The sequence below is a fragment of the Aspergillus costaricaensis genome, assembly GCF_003184835.1.
Source record: "Aspergillus costaricaensis CBS 115574 unplaced genomic scaffold BO79scaffold_22, whole genome shotgun sequence".
Lineage (NCBI taxonomy): Eukaryota > Fungi > Ascomycota > Eurotiomycetes > Eurotiales > Aspergillaceae > Aspergillus > Aspergillus costaricensis.
Genome location: NW_020291822.1, coordinates 189295 through 206371, shown reverse-complemented (window position 1 = coordinate 206371; position 17077 = coordinate 189295). Strand labels below are relative to the sequence as shown.

The following is a 17077-nucleotide window of genomic DNA, read 5'->3' as shown; positions in this document are numbered from 1 at the left end:
TCAAGTATATATATATATATAACCCAGTGGCAACCCGGTAGCTACAGTAGATTATTGAGTTGAAAGCTTTTTTGCTGGGTTCGATTTCTTCGAACCCTTTCCTGCCTTACGGTCAATCTCGGTGTGGCCCTGTTTTGCCATTGAGTCCGAGATCTCCGAGCCACCGAGAGGCCGTTCCCGAGGGGCGGCATAACGTCATGGATGGCTCAAAGAAAACCCAGCTCTTTGGATAAGTCAAACATGGGTACTGCGACGGTTAGCTCGGTCAATTATAGTCGGCAATCTCGGCATACCATTCATGATAGAGTCAAGATAGCTGGCTGGTGAGAAGTCTTGACCGAAGTCGTCCGGGATCCCGTTCGGCATACTGCAAAATCAGCACCCACCACACAGCTCCACATATCAGACAATAGTGGGCGCACATACCCATAGACAGGAAAGAATGGCTGGGGCTGTTCCGCGCGTTCTGTCCCAACATTTGCTTCCCCCTTTTCACGTTCAACTGCCGTTCGAACCGCATTGCGCAGAGTGATTAACGCCCGTATATGCCGTTCCGATAGCCATTGCCCGTTCTCCGATGTTGTGTTCTCCACTGTGCCCACTGAACCTGCGGCAGAGAAGACCTCAATCACCTTTTGCTGTAAATCACGGCACTCGGGATCATTTCGGGTCTCCTCCCAAATGCAGAGAAGTAAAGTGGAACTAAGAACTGTGTGCACCATTGACCAGGTTCGGAGGGGGACAGCACTAAGAGCCTGAAAATCCAAAAAGGCCCTAGAAGCGTCGATCAGGCTCATTTTGGCGCGGGTGCGCAAAATATCATAGGACGCGTCTTGCATAACAGTGCGCTTCAGCGCTGGACGTGTCAAGACGGAAATAGCTAGAGACATGTGCATTCGCAAAGCCAGGTGCTCCAGGTTGTGTTGGAGGCTTTTGCATTCCTGGCGGTCACGCAAATGTGGCTGAGTGCGTTGGTTAAGGCTATCAATCGTGGCCAAAATGTCAAGCTGTCGCGCATTTTCCGGTATTTCGGGACCATCTGTTGTGATCATGTTCAAAGCAATTTGGCATAGAAAATACATAGCTTCCGTAAAAGAAAGTTCGTTGCTGGAGAGAATCGAATAATCTGGAGCCCACCCAGTCATGGAGACTACACGAGGCCTGTCGTAACATAAACAGAGCAAGCAATCTTGCCAAACAACAGTGTACCTGTAACCGCGTCAGCTTGGATCGCTACCTGTAGCATTGCTTATGTACCATAGCTTTCGTGCTTTGTATTTGACATGGTCCGGTAGGTGTGCTACACTCTTTTCGGTGTGGAGACCCAATGTCTGTGCAAGACGGACTGTTGTCCCTAACAAAGCCCATGCTGCATCAGACTGGCCATTGTTTTGCAGAGTGTTCCCTATAATCAAGAGTGCTTGTATGATGTCCATCGTCGGACGGAAGAGAAAGTTGGCTAGTCGCAGAGCCTGAAAGGATCGTTTGGCTTCTTCTTGTTAGTTCATCATGCATAGACAATCATCCTGGGTGACGTACCAAAATCCTGGTATAGCTCGGTCCTTTGCATGTAATCCAGGTCAGAATAATGCGCACCAGACGCCAAGGCCGCAAGTAGCAGGCTAATCATCCCGACAGACCGATCAGTGGCCCAACGTTCACAAATCTGTGAAGTGTTCTGCAGCTCTCCTGCTGCAAGAGCATTGAGGTATGAACACACATCCTGCTCGAATCTCTCAATGTCAAGTATGATAGGGTTGAAAGGGTGGGCTGATATTCTATAGAAATGAAAGAACCTGCTCTCTGTTAGTGGTTGCTGTGATCAACAACAAGGTGTGCTTACTTCAAGAGTTCCATTCGCTGTGGGATGATTCGGAGAAGCTCCCTCCACCGGTCCTGGGGCGTTCGGAAGTCCATAAACGGATAGCTACCGTAAGTATTTTGCAGGCCTAGAACAGAGCCCACCTCACGGGTCATGGAGCCATTGGTATCTTGTGTGCGATTACGCAAATAAGATAATACCGAGTTGTCGCCCGAGTAGACAATGTCATTATCGGGACCATCGGAAGATGGGATACGAGTATTATAGTACTGCCTTGTCTCCGTCTGAACCTCTGGTAAACTGCGTGTTGAGGGCAGAGTTTGTGGCTCGGCATCGAGTCCCTGTTCAGCGACTGATGTCTGATTTGGTCCGCGAGGAGCAGCCGAGGAACGTCTTTGGCTGGTATTACGGGACTTTTTAGACCCAGAGGACTCTTGATCATACACACATATTTGGGGATGGCCCCGTCGACGGCATGTTCGACAGGGCTGAGTGCTGTCGCACTTCACCTTGCGCTGGCGGCAAGGATAACACGCTCGAGCCTCGCGCTGATTGCGTTTCTGTCGCAGCACACGGTCGATCTCTTCACGATTTATCGGAGTGCCCATAATTCTACTACCCAAGAGTGTATATTTTCCGGAAGGATTTTGCGGAATTATATTGCTTCTTTGTCCGGGGTATTAGTCGATATAGTCGCGGTGGTCGTGCAAAGCGTCGAAGTGGCGGATCTGATCGGCACCTCGGTTCCGAGATGAGTCAGCAATTGGTATAAAGCCAATTTGAAGTACAAACTCAATTAAAATGGTAATGTGGATGGAAAACAAACTATCGGACTGGGGATGGCCTACTGCGCATGAACTCAAGACTGTGGGGTGAAAGATCTTTTGCACTCTGGCATTTAAAGGATGGCGATCGAATATATATATTTGGAGACGTGACGTAGCCGACGCGGGAGATGATGATAGATAGTACTATTAGTAGTAGTGATGCACTAGCCCACAGGTGTTATTTAGTGTAAAATGATTTACCTCTAGTAGTCCCACCCACTAAAATTAGTCGCTTATAATCGTCCAGAGGTTTGGAATATGATTAAATGCTATGTCAACTTTCTATTTGCTTACAAAACGTAGCGAGGATGCTATAATGAATAAGAAGAAATAGTATATTTATCTGTGCTCTATGTGCTCTATGTCTATGTATCTGCCATATCAATTCATAATAGTATCAAGACAAATACTTTTAGTTGCTAAAACCCATACTGGTCCAGTTGTCCAAGATCTTCTGCTTCAGATCCTCCGGATAAGATTGGTTGAAGTCAGCAGCCTCCCAGTTGCGACCAGTGGTGTATTCAGTTGGCATTAGAGCATCGGACACAATCTTTCCGCCGAGGTGGGCGGGCCCATTCCCGTGTCCCATGTACGGGATCAAGGGGAATCCACGAACGTCCTCAAACAAAGTCTCATCCATTCCAGGACGGCAGCGGGTGGAGAATGCCCAGAGTACATCCTTTCCTTCATAGACATCAATGTCGTCACCGACCAAAACCAGGCGATGAATAGTGTATCCGGCCTTGTGGTTGAAGACAACATCTCCCACTCTCTTGCGGAATTCCTCAGATGTTGTCTTCATCGCGCGTAGCTTCTCAGTATCAACCCGCAGAGCAACCCAGGTGACTTGTGACTCGAAAGGAGCGAAGGCATCAGTGATGGGAAGGTCATTCTGCTGGCAGAGCTTACGGATCTCCGCCGCAGCCAGAGAGCCGATCATGGTGTGCTAGACAGTGTTAGTTCTTGGCTATGGATGGCACAACGGGGACTAAACTTACTGTTTCATCGGTCAAGCGGCCACAAGAAGACATCGGCATGATGGCGTTGTTGCGATAGGTGATCCGGTTGACCTTGTATGTGGCGCCAAGATGGGTATCCCCAGGGAAGATGTAACCATGCATCTCACCAAAAGGTCCTTCTGGACCAGTCTCGCTGATAGACAGAGTACCTTCGAGAACGATTTCCGAGGTAGCGGGGACGTATAGATCGTTCGTATCACATTTGACGAGCTCTAGGGAAGATCCCGTCATAGCGCCCACGTACCCAGCTTCGGTAACACCATCGGGGATGGGCATGCTGGAGGCCATAATGGCCGCAGGTGGGACACCAAACGCCAAAGCCCAGGGAACATCACTCCGGCCCTCCTTCTTCCACATCTGGTGAATCTGCCAGATGTGCTGAGGAGGAATAACCAGGCCGGTCAGATGGTTCTTGTCATGGACCATCGCGCGGGCAATAGACCAGTTGGTCCAGGTTCCATCAGGAGACTGCACGATGTGCATACCATAGGTTTGGATGTATTTACCACCATCCGATTTGTGAATAAGAGGAACGGGGAGTTCGGTGAGGTCGAACTCGGAGTCATTTAAGCTGTTCTCCTTGCATGGCCCGGTGGGAACAATGGTTGGAGGAATGGGAGGCATTTCGCTGGCGGAGAGCATCTTGTCAAGAATCTCACGCATTGAAGCCGTAGGCGGGAGGGCTAGGTGACGAGCAAGGCGGCCGTAGCGATCAGCAGACGACTTCCTGAGAGAGCCAGGAGCCCCGAGTATACGGAAGAGGCCATTCTTCATGCCAATGAGGTTGTTGAAGAGAGGAGCTTTGTCGTTTGTCTCACATACTCGACGGGTGATAGCAGCAGCTTCGAGATTGGGGTCGATGGGGGTATCGATTTCCACAAGGTCGTTGTCGGCCTTGAGGGCCTCAACGAAGGAGCGGAAACAGAGATGAGCGGGTTGTGCAGACATATTGATTGATGGTACTAGTGTGATGATGTTTTAGAGGGGTTGGACGGACCGTTCACAAAACAGCCTTCCCGTTCGAGGGCATTTATAGCCAGACATGATGATACTTGCCGGCTAAATCGGGTTTGCCTCAAAGCTCTGACAGTAGCCTCATGATCTGGAACTTTCGCATCTGAACTTGGTTCGGGAGTTCGGTATCGGGGCTCGGGACTCGGTGCCTCGCGATGTGGATATGTTCTCTGCAGGGGTTGGCAGTACAGATCAACCGAGTTGATGAACGTTGAATAGTATGCCCCACAGTGTTTTAAGGGATGCATCATGCGACCCGGAAGCAAGAATTAGGAGAGTAGCGGTCGATCAAATTGCTTGAAGCTGTGTGTATGGCTGCATTAGGGGTGTTGCTGTCGGATTCGGAATCACCCTTTTCCGGCAGCACAGGCTGGTTTATATCTCCAACTGCATGCACATAATACTTAGTTCGTAACATGCGTATGGAAGTATGTGTGAGACTTTTGCTTCGTCTGCATGTCACAGCTCTTCGGATAATTATCAAAAAATGGCAGAAGTGAAGTTATAATGAATTGTGTGTGTTTCCACGCCGAGCTCAAGCAGAAGCTCAGAGACTGCTTGATTGAAACGGCCTTGGTCATTCAAAATTTCCTCACTGCAAAAGGGGAGGACGACAGATTCCGTGTTATGAGGCTTTTTGCACGAATATTCTGACTTGAAATTGAAAGGTCAATATCGCTGGGGTGAACATGAGGCCAATAGACAACTTGCTATAAAGTAGGAGGGAGAACAGTTCGATTCATCCTAAACTGTATCTGTACAAGGAGATGGCTAAGAGGTTGATTCTTGCCTTGTCATGTGAATGAGGGAACTCGGCCAGCTCAATCTGGTTTCTTTGTGTACTATTTACTTACTTATACTTTTGCCTTCACTGACTACTCACGCGTACCTGTACCTCGCTTTCATCCGATTTTGTGCTCAACTCTTTCTCATCCCTTCCTCATACATCTGTCTACCACTGGCGGCAAATCCCTTCACAAAATGTCATCTTCAAGCGAGGATGCAAGGCCATGGGGGCCGACTAAGGTCATCTCAGAGTAAGCTTATCTCATATCCTTATTAACAGCTTCTCACGTTTGGCAGCCTCTTCCTAAGCTCTACGTGGAGCGACTTGTCCATCGTTTGTGGAGATGTTGTCTTCCCGGCTCATAAATGCGTCGTGTGTCCCCAGTCCGGTTACTTTTCTCGCGCGTGTAATAGCAGCTTCATAGTAAGTCACTGCTACATATCAATTTAACATTGAATGTGAACCAAAGTAACACATGCACGTCATACTCAGGAGTCTTCTGGAAAGATTGTGATAGAGGATCTCGATCCCATCTATCTCGAGAAGACGCTGCAGTTTCTCTACAAGGGCTTTTACACGAGATTGAGCGACATGAACACCTCTCCCGCAGTAGAATTTGGTCATCCCAGTCCCATCCCTAGTCCGATTGTTCGAAGCCTCCCGTATACTACTTTGTCATCCGTGGAAAATGGCGGGCTTTCCAAATTCCATGTCCATATGTATGAGCAAGGAGAATATTTTCAGATCCACGATCTCAAAGAGAAGGCAAAAGAGCATTTCAAAGAGTGCTTCCTGCGTGACTTAGACAGACTCTTCTTCCGTTCAACTGTGAACGAGGTCTACTGTTCGACGATTGAGACCGATCGCGGGCTTCGAGACATCGTCATTGAGACCGTCCTAAGTGATCTGCCAACGCTAATCGATGGGACCTCAACGTATCTCGACAAGGAAGATCTGCAAGAGATGCCTGAGTTCACGATTGACCTGTGCCAGGCCAGCCTGGTTCAGAATGCGTACCTCATGGGCATCATCTCGGAATGTACACAATAATCGAAGCGGTAAGTTGGTCATATTTTCTTTCCTGCACGGGTCATGAAGAACAGGGATAGGTGGAGACAGCGAACTGATTCTGGTATCGAAGCAAGGCATGCAGATCAACGAGCTACCCGAATATTGCCTATAGATTGCATCATCCCAGCCCTGACAGATGACAGTAACCGCGGGCTGCAACCGTATCTACATCCCTCCGCAATGTGCCCCGTACTCTAATTCCTAGCAACCCGTACGGATCTCAATCAGGCCTTGCAAGACCCTGGATCAAGAACTGCTTCCCAAAGACCCAGAAGATAAATCAGCTGAGATCATGCATTCCCAACGTTGAAGTGTGTATTGGGCGACTCCAGGGAAGTGCCGTGGACAATGTTGCATATGGTTAATGACATGACGACAAAGCCGAGGAACATAATTGGCAACCGACAAACTGTCTCGCCGTCGCCATAAGGTTTAGTGCTTATATGTTCGCACAGGGTTAATGGCTGCACTTCCTTGGCCTGATCCGGATGGGGTTCCGAGGTCGGGGAAGAATAAAGCTGAATGATCCGAGATGAAGAGATAATAGATTGCATCGAACGTCAGAATGGTGTTTGCTTTTTCAATAAACTCTCTTGTCTACTGTTATAGCTGAAACTTCCGACAAAACCTTCTATACAGTATGTGGTCATTCTCATGGCTAGCTATGACAACTTATCTGCAATATTATTCAGCCGCCCCTCTAGCTGCTCTCTCCATTCATGTCTCACATTCGCTCGTTGATCACAGCAGGAGAGCCCTCTGAATCTACTCCCAAGTGCAGAAACAACATTTAGAGATGAACATTAGCTCAAGCATCACGGGGAATGCCAATAACCACAGTCAAGCTTCAACACTGCCCTCTATATGATGCCAATTGACCGAGTCATATATAACCAATGTGCTCCTCTTCTGAACCATCATTCCGCCCCAGGATTCAGTCTTGTTCCTGCTCTATCTAAGTTCCCAACTTTCTCAAAAAGAGCATAGACCCGTGCTTCCCACGCCCATAGTACACAATGTTGTGCTACTATATCTCCTTTTTCAGAAGCCTTTGGCCCCTGGTGACTAGGGAAGACTTCGACGATGCGCGAGAAGTCGCCCGGTACTTGATCTACCGCTACAATGAGGTCAATAAAGGGTCTGGTAGACCGCTCAGACTCTATGACAAGAAACAAGGAGTTGACCCCCAAAACTGGACCCTGGACATCAACCCAAATAATTCTATGTTGGAACCGAGAACGGATGATTTCTGTAAGTTGATCTCCACCTACCCTCTCATATCCCCAGACACTAACCCCAACCAGGGAGAACCAAGATTACAAGCCCCATCATGAGTGACGATGATGCTTGGGAATACATGTCATACTTCTTTGAGACAATTGATAGAATATTCAAGGTGGAGAGCGACAACATGGACACGCTGCAAATCTACTTCATGCCAGCCAAGGGCAGGTGGACGTTGCAGGAACTCAAAGGCGTTGTTCGTGCCATCATCCATTTCAAGGACGTTATTGAGGACTTCGTGGACCCATATTTACACAATGCGGATCGTGACTGTGAGGCAACACAGGTGATGCATCCAAAAGTCAAAGAGGCCCTGATCAATGGCTTGGAACAAGCCACTGACTTCAATCAACTCAATCAGGTCTTGAGCTCGTCTTCTGGCCTGGAAAACTTCCGTAACTGGAAGTTCTGGCAGTGGCCTGCTTCCGAGAGCAATACTCTAGTGTTTGTGCGAGAATACCTCAAGATCCACCGCGATGAGGATATTAAGAATTGGTATCTTTTCGTTGATACGTTTGTCCGTGCAGGTATGAATGCACACAGTCCAATCATTTACAATTTTGAAACAGATATGGAGGGTCTGCAGCAGTTCTTGTTGCGTTACAATGAGGACACTGATATTAATTGGTTGTGTGCCTTTACGCCCTTGGACTTGGTTTTGAGTAGTCAGGCGTTGACCAATACCAAGGGGAAGGGTAGACGCTGAGAAATACTAGTAGATCGTTCCGAACATGAATATTTGTTTGAATTAAAATGCAATTGCGTTACATGAAGTTTCAGTACCTCCATAGTAGACTTTTCCTAAAACGTACTTAGCAAACTGCCGCCTTCAGTCTCAATACACGAAAAAACCTCTTCTTCCCATTAAAACACATAATTTTCCACATACACGCAAGCACTATTCTTATTATTAACTCAATTAATAACTACCATGCCAATGCGAACAGCAATGATGTGCACCCAATCTCGGCAGTCGGACATCTCGGAGATCCCCCATCGCCCCCCAGCCCCAGCAAAACTACACCCCCACAATTCTCGGAACCCGAGTCAGGCCCTATCAGCCGTACAAAGTACCAGCTCCTTTGCCGTGCCGTCTTCCCGGGGTGCCCTTGTAGATGATATAAATTGCCCGCCAGATCACACCTTGCAATCAAAGCACTCCAAAAACATAACGACATTCCAGACCAGACAAGAAACAATCTTTAAGAAAGATCAAAGAAAATGTTCTACCAACCCGGAAAAACCGACCACGGCCTGCCTCATGATCCATTCAAGGTAACTTGATTCCTCAACTCCAACTCCAACTTCAATGATACATTCCAATGATCTACCCCGCATATGCAACTTTCCCCCTCACAATCGCCAGTACCCTCTCACACCACACCACCACCACCAGAACTTCTCCTGTTGTCACAAATCAACTACTAACAATAAATAAATCTAGGCATGCGTCGTCCCCCGCCCCATCGGCTGGATCAGCACAACGTCTCCCACCGGAGCACCCAATCTCGCGCCCTACAGCCAATTCACAAACCTAACTTTCGACCCGCCTTACGTTCTCTTCAGCAGCAACCAAACCGTAACCGGGGACCGAAAGGACACCGTCGTGAACGCCGAATCGACCGGCTCCTTTGTGTGGAACCTCGCGACCTGGGACCTGCGCGAAGCGATGAACATCACGGCGCAACAGTTTCCCTACGGAGTGAACGAGTTTGAGAAGGCAGGGCTGACCGCTGAACCGTCTACCGTTCTTCCGGTGGAGGTGCCTATGGTGAAGGAGTCGCCGGTGCGGTTTGAGTGCGTGTATCATTCTACGATGAGGTTGCCAGCGAACCCACCTATGGGGACGGTGGATGTGGTTGTGGGACGGGTGGTGGGCGTGCATATTGATGAAGGGGTGCTTACGGATGGGATTCTGGATGTGAAGAAGACGAAGCCGATTGCTAGGTGTGGGTATTTTCAGTATGCGGTGGTGGAGGATACGTTTGAGATGGTGATTCCGGGGATGTCGAAGGATGTGCTTTATGGGTTGGAGGGGAGTGCGAGGATGAATGGGGAGAAGGCGAGGGAGATGGAGGCTAAGGAGTAGAGGAAGGAGAGGGGGTTGTTGTAGATTAGATTGGAGAGAGAATGTATATAGGTGGTGTTGGATTTGTGATGGATGTATATACTCTGATGATAGTGTGTATAGGTTACCCCCAGATTCTGAATGGGATAGATGAATTGTAGCATCCCGCGTCAAGCCAGTCGCCTGTGATAGTCCGTACTGCTGTCTCGTTGCCAAATTCCAGAATGAGACCCCCGTTGCTCTCGTTGCCTAGGTATACTGGCCATCCGACCGTCTCACTGACGGTTGACGAGTCCTTGAGGAAGGCAAGCAGGTAGTCTTGCATTGTGGCGGAGGTGTCGACTTCTAACTGTGAGATTTCGCCGACATCGAGGTTGTATGTGCCGAAGATCATCAGCAGGTCAGTCCAGTGGAATGCTCCTAGCCACGGGACGGGACTGATATTGGAGAAGTTGCCTGTCTATGTTAGCACTATAATCTGTATGGGAAGTAGGTCTGGGACATACCAGCCCAGTAGTAGCGATAAGTTTCGAGCCCAATCGACGCACGCAACGCAAGATCAGTTACTGCCAGACAGTCTGATTCGCCCTCTTCAATATTTACCGAAGTCGTGTTTGTGCTGGGGAATTCTCGTGCCGTGTCAGATCGAATTTCCGGCCCCGGGGCAACCTTGCGCTCAAGGTATCGCTGTCTTTCGTCGGAGAAAATGTATCGCTCATCGGCTGATGTTGTTAGCAGAGATAGGCATAAAAGCTAGGTTGGGACATACGGATATAGTTCGTGAAAGCAATAGAAGGAGAGCTATTGTAGCGGTTAATGTACTCCTCAATCTGCACCCAGGAGATCCCGCGCATGCACTCCAGCTCGGCCTCGGCATCATCACCATAATTACACCCTAGTCCCTTGGCCACGATGTCAAAGTCTTGGCACATGTCAGGCGTGGTGGAGAGGTTAAGTGTGGCAGATGCTCCTTGGGAGATGACGCCGAACTTGGCGGCAAGAGGCTCTTCCGGCCATGCGAGGGTGTACAGATGCGTCAGCAGGGCGCCCTGTGACTGTCCCCATAGCTGCTTATCGTTAGCTCTAGTCATGTGAGAGGAACACTGTAATCTGACCATGATATTTTCGGGATTGCCACCGAACGCTTCAATGTTCTCATATACCCATTCCACGGCAGCACGCACATCCATCAGTGTTAGCGATGTGTCATTTAATGCGCGCGACTTGGGATCTATACATGTCAGACTGATCCATGCAGAGATAAATCAAGCACTTACTGCCGAAAATATTGACGCGATAGTTGATAGTAACAACGATATGCTCCTGAGAGCGCGATACCCAAGCAGAGGGCAGCTGGGACGGGATGTTAATACCCCCGGTGATACCACCACCTCCCGTGACAAACAGCGCAACTGGCAGTTTGGAGGTCTCATTAGCATACGATGGAGTCCACACCGCTAGAGACAGGCAGTCCTCCGAGGAGGACCATGCCGTGGATCCCTGGTTGAGCCTTTCGCCGACGGAGAGCAGCAGATTCTCCGGTTCGTATTCATTCCAGAAATCACCCTCTCCCGACACATACTGCGGACAGGCTGATCTTGAGTTAGTTGCACAGTCCCATATTTATCTGGAATTCCACTTGCCTGGCCCGTAGAAGGTGGAATCAATCTTCTTGCTTGAGTTATCAAGCCGATGAGGAGGAAGCCATCTCAAATCCCCAACAGGAGGCTGGTCATGTCAGAGACAGTACAACATTCACACAATGAAGGCATTACCTTGGCATAAGGGACTCGCAAAAACTGCCGAACGTCGGGGTAAGTGTCATTCAGCATACCAATGAGCGTCCCTGTGCGTGTCTCCACGGTAAGATTGGACCAGTTGGACAGAGTCCGCGGTTGCTCCCACGTCAGGTTCGCATAGTAGGGCGCATAGGTGCCCAAGGCAGAGGCAGCTAGCCCGAGCAGTCCAAAAGCGACAGCCTGCACCATTATTTTATGGATTCGCCGTTGCTGTTGTCCCATCTACAATAGCATGGAATTTACGAGCTTAATATAGCCATAACGCGGGGTACCTTCGGCTTCCGGCTATACAAAAAATCTAGACAAATTCACCGTACGGCATGCACCTACATCATTTAGCTAATTGGTAAATCCGAATAACAAACTTCGATGGCATGATGTAGAGACCTCTGAAGGTATAGTATCTGCGCACAGGATGGAAGCTAAGGAAAAAGTGCCAACCACAGCCAAGTTTGTGGGGGAATATCCGGGGTCCCACCCCCACGCTCCGCGTCTGGGCGTTGGACCAGCTTCGATTGGGAAACTAAGACCGAAGATGAAGCCATTTCAACCTGCACGGGTTTAAATCTACTTCAAGTATCGGACCACTGGTCTCCGTTGCTGGTCAAAATTTGTTGAGCTGATGATGCTGACTGGCATTGTGACTGTCATCGACCCCACTTTGGATGGTTGAAAGGTGTCGATTGGGATACAAAATCGGCCCATCCCGTGTACAAGTCCGGTCTGGATGACTTCACAATAAGTTCATGATCCTAACATAGAACCAAGGCAACAAGAGGTAAGTTTTTATTCAGTCAGTGCTGACGAAGGGTATATATTGATAATCACTATTCACATCGGGCGAGAAACTGTCACCCCGGGCCGACAATATGTCTGTCACACAGAGCTCCTTGGTCGAACTCTTAACCATATGACCGGATTCCTATGCGAACCAACGTTCTCCTAGTCTATCCATTGTTCACTCATGGAGGTCCGGGTGGGCCGGGAGGAGGGGGAGGACCATCCGGCCCGTCGTCGCCGCAACAATCGCAGCAGCATTCGCAGCATTCAAAGCAGCAGACACCAGCACAACTAAACTAATTAGCACCATCCCCTCATTGGACACAGAAGACTTACATTCCACAGCAGACTTCTCCTTCACCACCACCGCGGATCTGCAGCTGCATGGACTCTCCAGTGCGCTGTTCTTGTTAGTACTTTGGCCGACCTTACGAATGACTTCGCATACCGGTTGCTCAGTGACAACGTGCTCCATGGAGGGACCGGACGGGCTAGCAGGCTGCTCCATCGTCAGGGTCTCAGGGTTCCATTTGCTTTCGGGCACGGCCTCGGAGTGCCTCAGCCACGACATTAAGCCACTGCCGAACATTTTGTGTCTTTGTCTCACAAGTACAGGACGTGCGGGTATCAGGAGAAGAGACTATACGGGTAGGGGGGCATGGCCCCTTAAAAGGAGCCCTCAAATGAAGCTACTTCGCCAGGGGCCACAAGGGACGAGCCGCCGTCGAGCTGACCCACCTGCGATTGGGGCGATAATATGGTATTCTCGAAGCGACGCTCTCGTAATTGGACCCTCAGTAATCCAGCTGCCTGTCTTTCACGACTTCATCTTCCGCCGGGTTATCCGGGACGCATTTGACCTCTCGTCTCCTTCAGGTGTGGCTTAGCATCAGGATGCGATAGGTGCTTCGTGACGCCATTGGCTTCTTTTATTCCCGGCGCATAGATGCGATAGTACTTGGGACAGTAATTGGACGCCACTTGCAGCACATTTGATGCATGAAACGACTTCGCCGTTGGCAAGCTTTACGAAAGCGATGTGTCGTGTCCAGGCACAAAGGATGGGGCCGAAAGTCAGGAGTAGATGATTATTTACACCGGTTGACTTGGCACAACCGATCGCCGATGGGTGCCACACCACGCCTTCCAGCATTGCTGTTCCTGAACGTGTCGCACAGTGATGACGGGTGGCTTAGCAGCACAGCGAGTCACTTGACATTATCAATTATTGGAACTTAATTTACGCCAGTATAGAACAATACCTAACTAGTTCGCATCATTACCATGCTTCCTTCTGTCAGCCTCGCATTGCGCAAAGAAGGATTGGCGGTTGGTCCCACCGGAAAAAGACTCTGCAGCAAACGCGGACCAACCATGGACCACATCCCCTAGGCAGAAAGATTCGCAGCCAGGTCCCCTCACCACGCTGAATATATGAAGCCAGGCATATAGAGGCTAATAACGATTCGGGTTAAGTGATTCGGATGATGTCAGACACGTAGAAAGACTGCCAGCGATTGCAAATGACTCGCAAATGCTGGGAATGGATTTGTGCTGCGAGGAAGAATAAGAAAGAACCAAGCCAGCCAAGCTTTTTTTGCCCAGCACCGCCGACGTCACCCGGCGACTCACTTTTGGATTCTCCACGATCTGGGGATGCGCAAGCCGTGGATTGGCCAAGAGATCGGCTCCGAGACAGCCTCAGTGGCAAGGAAGATCTTTAAATAAAATCTCGTGAGGCCGCAATGTTTGAGGGTTGATCCGAATTTTCTTATCCGCACACCCTTCACCATCACGATGCTCGCGGTCGCATATCTTTGGATTCTCCTGCTGCTGCGGGGAATCCACGTGGGCGCCAAGAGCACGACAAGCACGAGGGAAGCCGAAGTCACCACCATCACTGACGATGACTCTACAGCATCTGCATCGTCCACTCATTCAGGAACCGGCAGTGATTCTTTCAGCGTCGTGACCACCGAAACTGCCGTCGCTGTTCCTACCGGCAGTTATCTCAGCTACACAACTACGATTACGGTCGGGGATAGCGTCTCCCAAACGACCTTCACCACCACCACCGCAGCCAATACAACCATTTCTACTAATGGCACCACCACTGCCACCACAACTACGGATACAAATGTTGTCGTCACCGGCACGCGAAACTCCAGTAGCACTGCGACGTCCACTGCGACCACACCAGCCAACTCGCAGCCTTGCAATGGCTACACCGAGTTCTGCAGCCGACAATACTCGAACATTACCATGGTCACGGCACACAACAGTCCCTTCGTGAAAAAGAACAATATCGCAGCGAATCAGATGTACAAGGTGAAGACTCAGCTTGAGGACGGAGTACGCATGCGTAAGTCATTTCTTCAACATTAGCACTCTACTGCTGATATCAGCGCAGTATCCTTCGAAGCCCACTACTACGAAGATGACATCTACCTCTGCCACAGCTCTTGTGACCTCCTGAACATGGGCACCCTTGAAGACTACCTCACGACTGTGACCGACTGGATCAAGGACAACCCATACGACGTCGTCACTATCCTGATCGTCAACTCCGATTACGTTTCCCCCTGGAACTTCACCGCTCCCATCGAGAACTCCGGTCTCATCGACTACGTCTACGAGCCGTGGAAAATACCTATGAGCCTGGACGACTGGCCTACACTATCCGAGATGATCTTAGACGGTAAACGCGCTGTCGTCTTCATGGACTACCAGGCCAACCAGACTGCTATTCCGTACATTCTGGACGAATTCACGCAAATGTGGGAGACGCCGTTCTCGCCGCTGAACACCTCCTTCCCTTGCACTGTGCAGCGGCCTCCTGGAATTACAGCTGCGCAGGCAGAGGAGCGGATGTATATGATCAACCATAATCTGAACCTTGAGATTGTGTTTGAGGGGATCGATATTCTGGTGCCGGATTCCGCTCAGATCAATGAGACGAACGCAGTGTCGGGATATGGGAGTCTAGGACTGATGGCGAACAATTGTCGAGGTGAGTCCACACCGCCAGCTTAGCATACGCAAGAAAGAATAACATGCTAATGTTTATTAATAACAGCAAAATGGGACCGTCCTCCCAACTTCCTCCTCGTCGATTACTACAATGACGGCAACTTTCAGGGGTCCGTTTTCGAAGTCGCAGCTCAAATGAACAACGTTACATACAATGGTAAATGTTGTGGCGGGTCGAGCAGTGCGGCGTCGAGAATTGTTGATGTTTCATATACTTGGCTTTCTGCATTTGTTGCCATGGGTGTTGGTTTGTTTACTTTGTTTGGGTTATGATCAGATATTATATACCGTTGGAATTGACTGATGTAGATAGCATATTATACCATTTTATTGTAATTAGTTGCTTTTAGTAATGTGACAATTGATCCTTACCGGAAAATGCGGTATATCCAAGCGAAATAAAGTTTGGAGGATAAATGGTCTTCCAATCAATCATTCCAGGGTTGCTTCTTCTTCCGCCACAAACTCAAACGATATCATCAGTGCAACAAACATTCAATTCCACCAGCTAACTGTGGGTGCTCTGTAGCGTTGTGCAACTCAAGTGGTATCGGATATAGAATTCCATATTAGAAATCATTATGAACTCATACTCCTCTGAATGTTCTCGGTGTCTGCGCCAGAGGTCAATGAGAGACACATCGACCGAACTGACGATGCGTTCTCTGACCCAACATTATCGTACTGTTGTGCTTATTAGTGTCCACACAAGGGACGTTCATCCTTGACCGTATGCTAGGAATATATCGGTTTGTCTTCGCCCATATCTTTTCATGTCTCGATTTCCTATCATTCGTTTGCTACGCCACCATCGAGTAAACAAGGGGAAATCTTTCGTATAATTTCAAGCTTATAAGCAAGATAACTGGCCGTTGGGACTTGGTAGTCAGATGCACATTGTCTATAGGCTGCTATTTGTCGTGTTATATCTAATCCATAGCCATGGAGGCTAAATAGAGATTTCTTAATTTATTGCACAGAGTACCCGATGCGACATGGTTAAATGTACTGAACGGTATACCGCATCACTTCAGATGGCGTGTCTGCCAGAGAGTGTGGTATATTCAACCATGGTAGTTCTTAGCATTGTAGAAAGCGTCGTTCTTGGATAAGTGTGGATAGTCCTTATAGACTAATCGTATATATCAAATATTTGTCCTTTGACTAACGACAATGAATAGATTCTCTAATCTCGGTGTTGAATTTTAATGTCAATTTCAGAGCATCCATATGTGATTGCTTTCATCTTTTTAGACACTCGTAGTGAAGAAGAATATGAACTGAGAATGGAGGAGGGCCGGTGGATAATTTTATAGAGCTGGAGAATGATCTAGTGAAGGAACTTCATCAGAGCAAGGAATATCGATTGGTATACATTGAATAGTTTGAATGGACATGCATAGAATGAATTACCTCAATGCTTATCTACATGTCACCCCATATGCACTACACTACAGACTAATTCACCCACTTCATTAATCCGATCGCTAATGGGCTGGATAATTATACACTCCTCTACAGGGTACTGACAGTTCTATGTCAAATGGCAGGTCCGGACCGTTGAGGGATCTTCACG

The 17077-nt window shown here is 48.8% G+C and overlaps 8 protein-coding genes across 8 annotated transcripts; 4 read left to right on the top strand and 4 right to left on the bottom strand.

The window, feature by feature from the left end:
• Positions 1 to 206: 206 nt before the first annotated feature.
• Positions 207 to 2527, bottom strand: BO79DRAFT_269415 (Zn(II)2Cys6 transcription factor; the record flags this gene model as incomplete). The annotated part of the gene is made up of 7 exons (XM_025687197.1): positions 2267 to 2527; positions 1844 to 2215; positions 1540 to 1796; positions 1258 to 1489; positions 427 to 1209; positions 294 to 367; positions 207 to 247 (listed from the first exon to the last, which is right to left on the bottom strand). The coding sequence occupies exons 1-7, from the start codon at positions 2428 to 2430 to the stop codon at positions 207 to 209; spliced, it is 1923 nt and encodes a 640-aa protein (XP_025537932.1). The 5' UTR covers positions 2431 to 2527.
• Positions 2528 to 3061: 534 nt separating this feature from the next.
• Positions 3062 to 4616, bottom strand: BO79DRAFT_269412 (UbiD family decarboxylase; the record flags this gene model as incomplete). The annotated part of the gene is made up of 2 exons (XM_025687196.1): positions 3062 to 3595; positions 3648 to 4616. The coding sequence occupies 2 exons, from the start codon at positions 4614 to 4616 to the stop codon at positions 3062 to 3064; spliced, it is 1503 nt and encodes a 500-aa protein (XP_025537931.1).
• Positions 4617 to 5663: 1047 nt separating this feature from the next.
• On the top strand, positions 5664 to 6519 carry BO79DRAFT_151889 (BTB/POZ domain-containing protein; the record flags this gene model as incomplete). The annotated part of the gene is made up of 3 exons (XM_025678667.1): positions 5664 to 5719; positions 5766 to 5892; positions 5962 to 6519. 3 exons carry the CDS (start codon positions 5664 to 5666, stop codon positions 6517 to 6519), a joined length of 741 nt encoding a protein of 246 aa, XP_025537930.1.
• Positions 6520 to 7556: 1037 nt separating this feature from the next.
• Positions 7557 to 8530, top strand: BO79DRAFT_256590 (uncharacterized protein; the record flags this gene model as incomplete). Its single annotated transcript, XM_025686199.1, has 2 exons — positions 7557 to 7791; positions 7845 to 8530. 2 exons carry the CDS (start codon positions 7557 to 7559, stop codon positions 8528 to 8530), a joined length of 921 nt encoding a protein of 306 aa, XP_025537929.1.
• A 465-nt stretch (positions 8531 to 8995) lies between these two features.
• On the top strand, positions 8996 to 9965 carry BO79DRAFT_209892 (flavin reductase family protein). The gene is made up of 2 exons (XM_025682696.1): positions 8996 to 9099; positions 9269 to 9965. The coding sequence occupies exons 1-2, from the start codon at positions 9046 to 9048 to the stop codon at positions 9911 to 9913; spliced, it is 699 nt and encodes a 232-aa protein (XP_025537928.1). The 5' UTR covers positions 8996 to 9045; the 3' UTR covers positions 9914 to 9965.
• Positions 9966 to 10016: 51 nt separating this feature from the next.
• On the bottom strand, positions 10017 to 11880 carry BO79DRAFT_269411 (putative extracellular lipase; the record flags this gene model as incomplete). The annotated part of the gene is made up of 6 exons (XM_025687195.1): positions 10017 to 10348; positions 10399 to 10614; positions 10662 to 11123; positions 11170 to 11484; positions 11536 to 11620; positions 11668 to 11880. The coding sequence occupies 6 exons, from the start codon at positions 11878 to 11880 to the stop codon at positions 10017 to 10019; spliced, it is 1623 nt and encodes a 540-aa protein (XP_025537927.1).
• A 769-nt stretch (positions 11881 to 12649) lies between these two features.
• BO79DRAFT_256587 (uncharacterized protein) lies at positions 12650 to 13060 on the bottom strand (the record flags this gene model as incomplete). The annotated part of the gene is made up of 3 exons (XM_025686198.1): positions 12650 to 12762; positions 12833 to 12872; positions 12920 to 13060. 3 exons carry the CDS (start codon positions 13058 to 13060, stop codon positions 12650 to 12652), a joined length of 294 nt encoding a protein of 97 aa, XP_025537926.1.
• Positions 13061 to 14264: 1204 nt separating this feature from the next.
• On the top strand, positions 14265 to 15778 carry BO79DRAFT_197744 (PI-PLC domain-containing protein). The gene is made up of 3 exons (XM_025681291.1): positions 14265 to 14833; positions 14882 to 15481; positions 15548 to 15778. Exons 1-3 carry the CDS (start codon positions 14269 to 14271, stop codon positions 15772 to 15774), a joined length of 1392 nt encoding a protein of 463 aa, XP_025537925.1. The 5' UTR covers positions 14265 to 14268; the 3' UTR covers positions 15775 to 15778.
• Positions 15779 to 17077: the final 1299 nt, after the last annotated feature.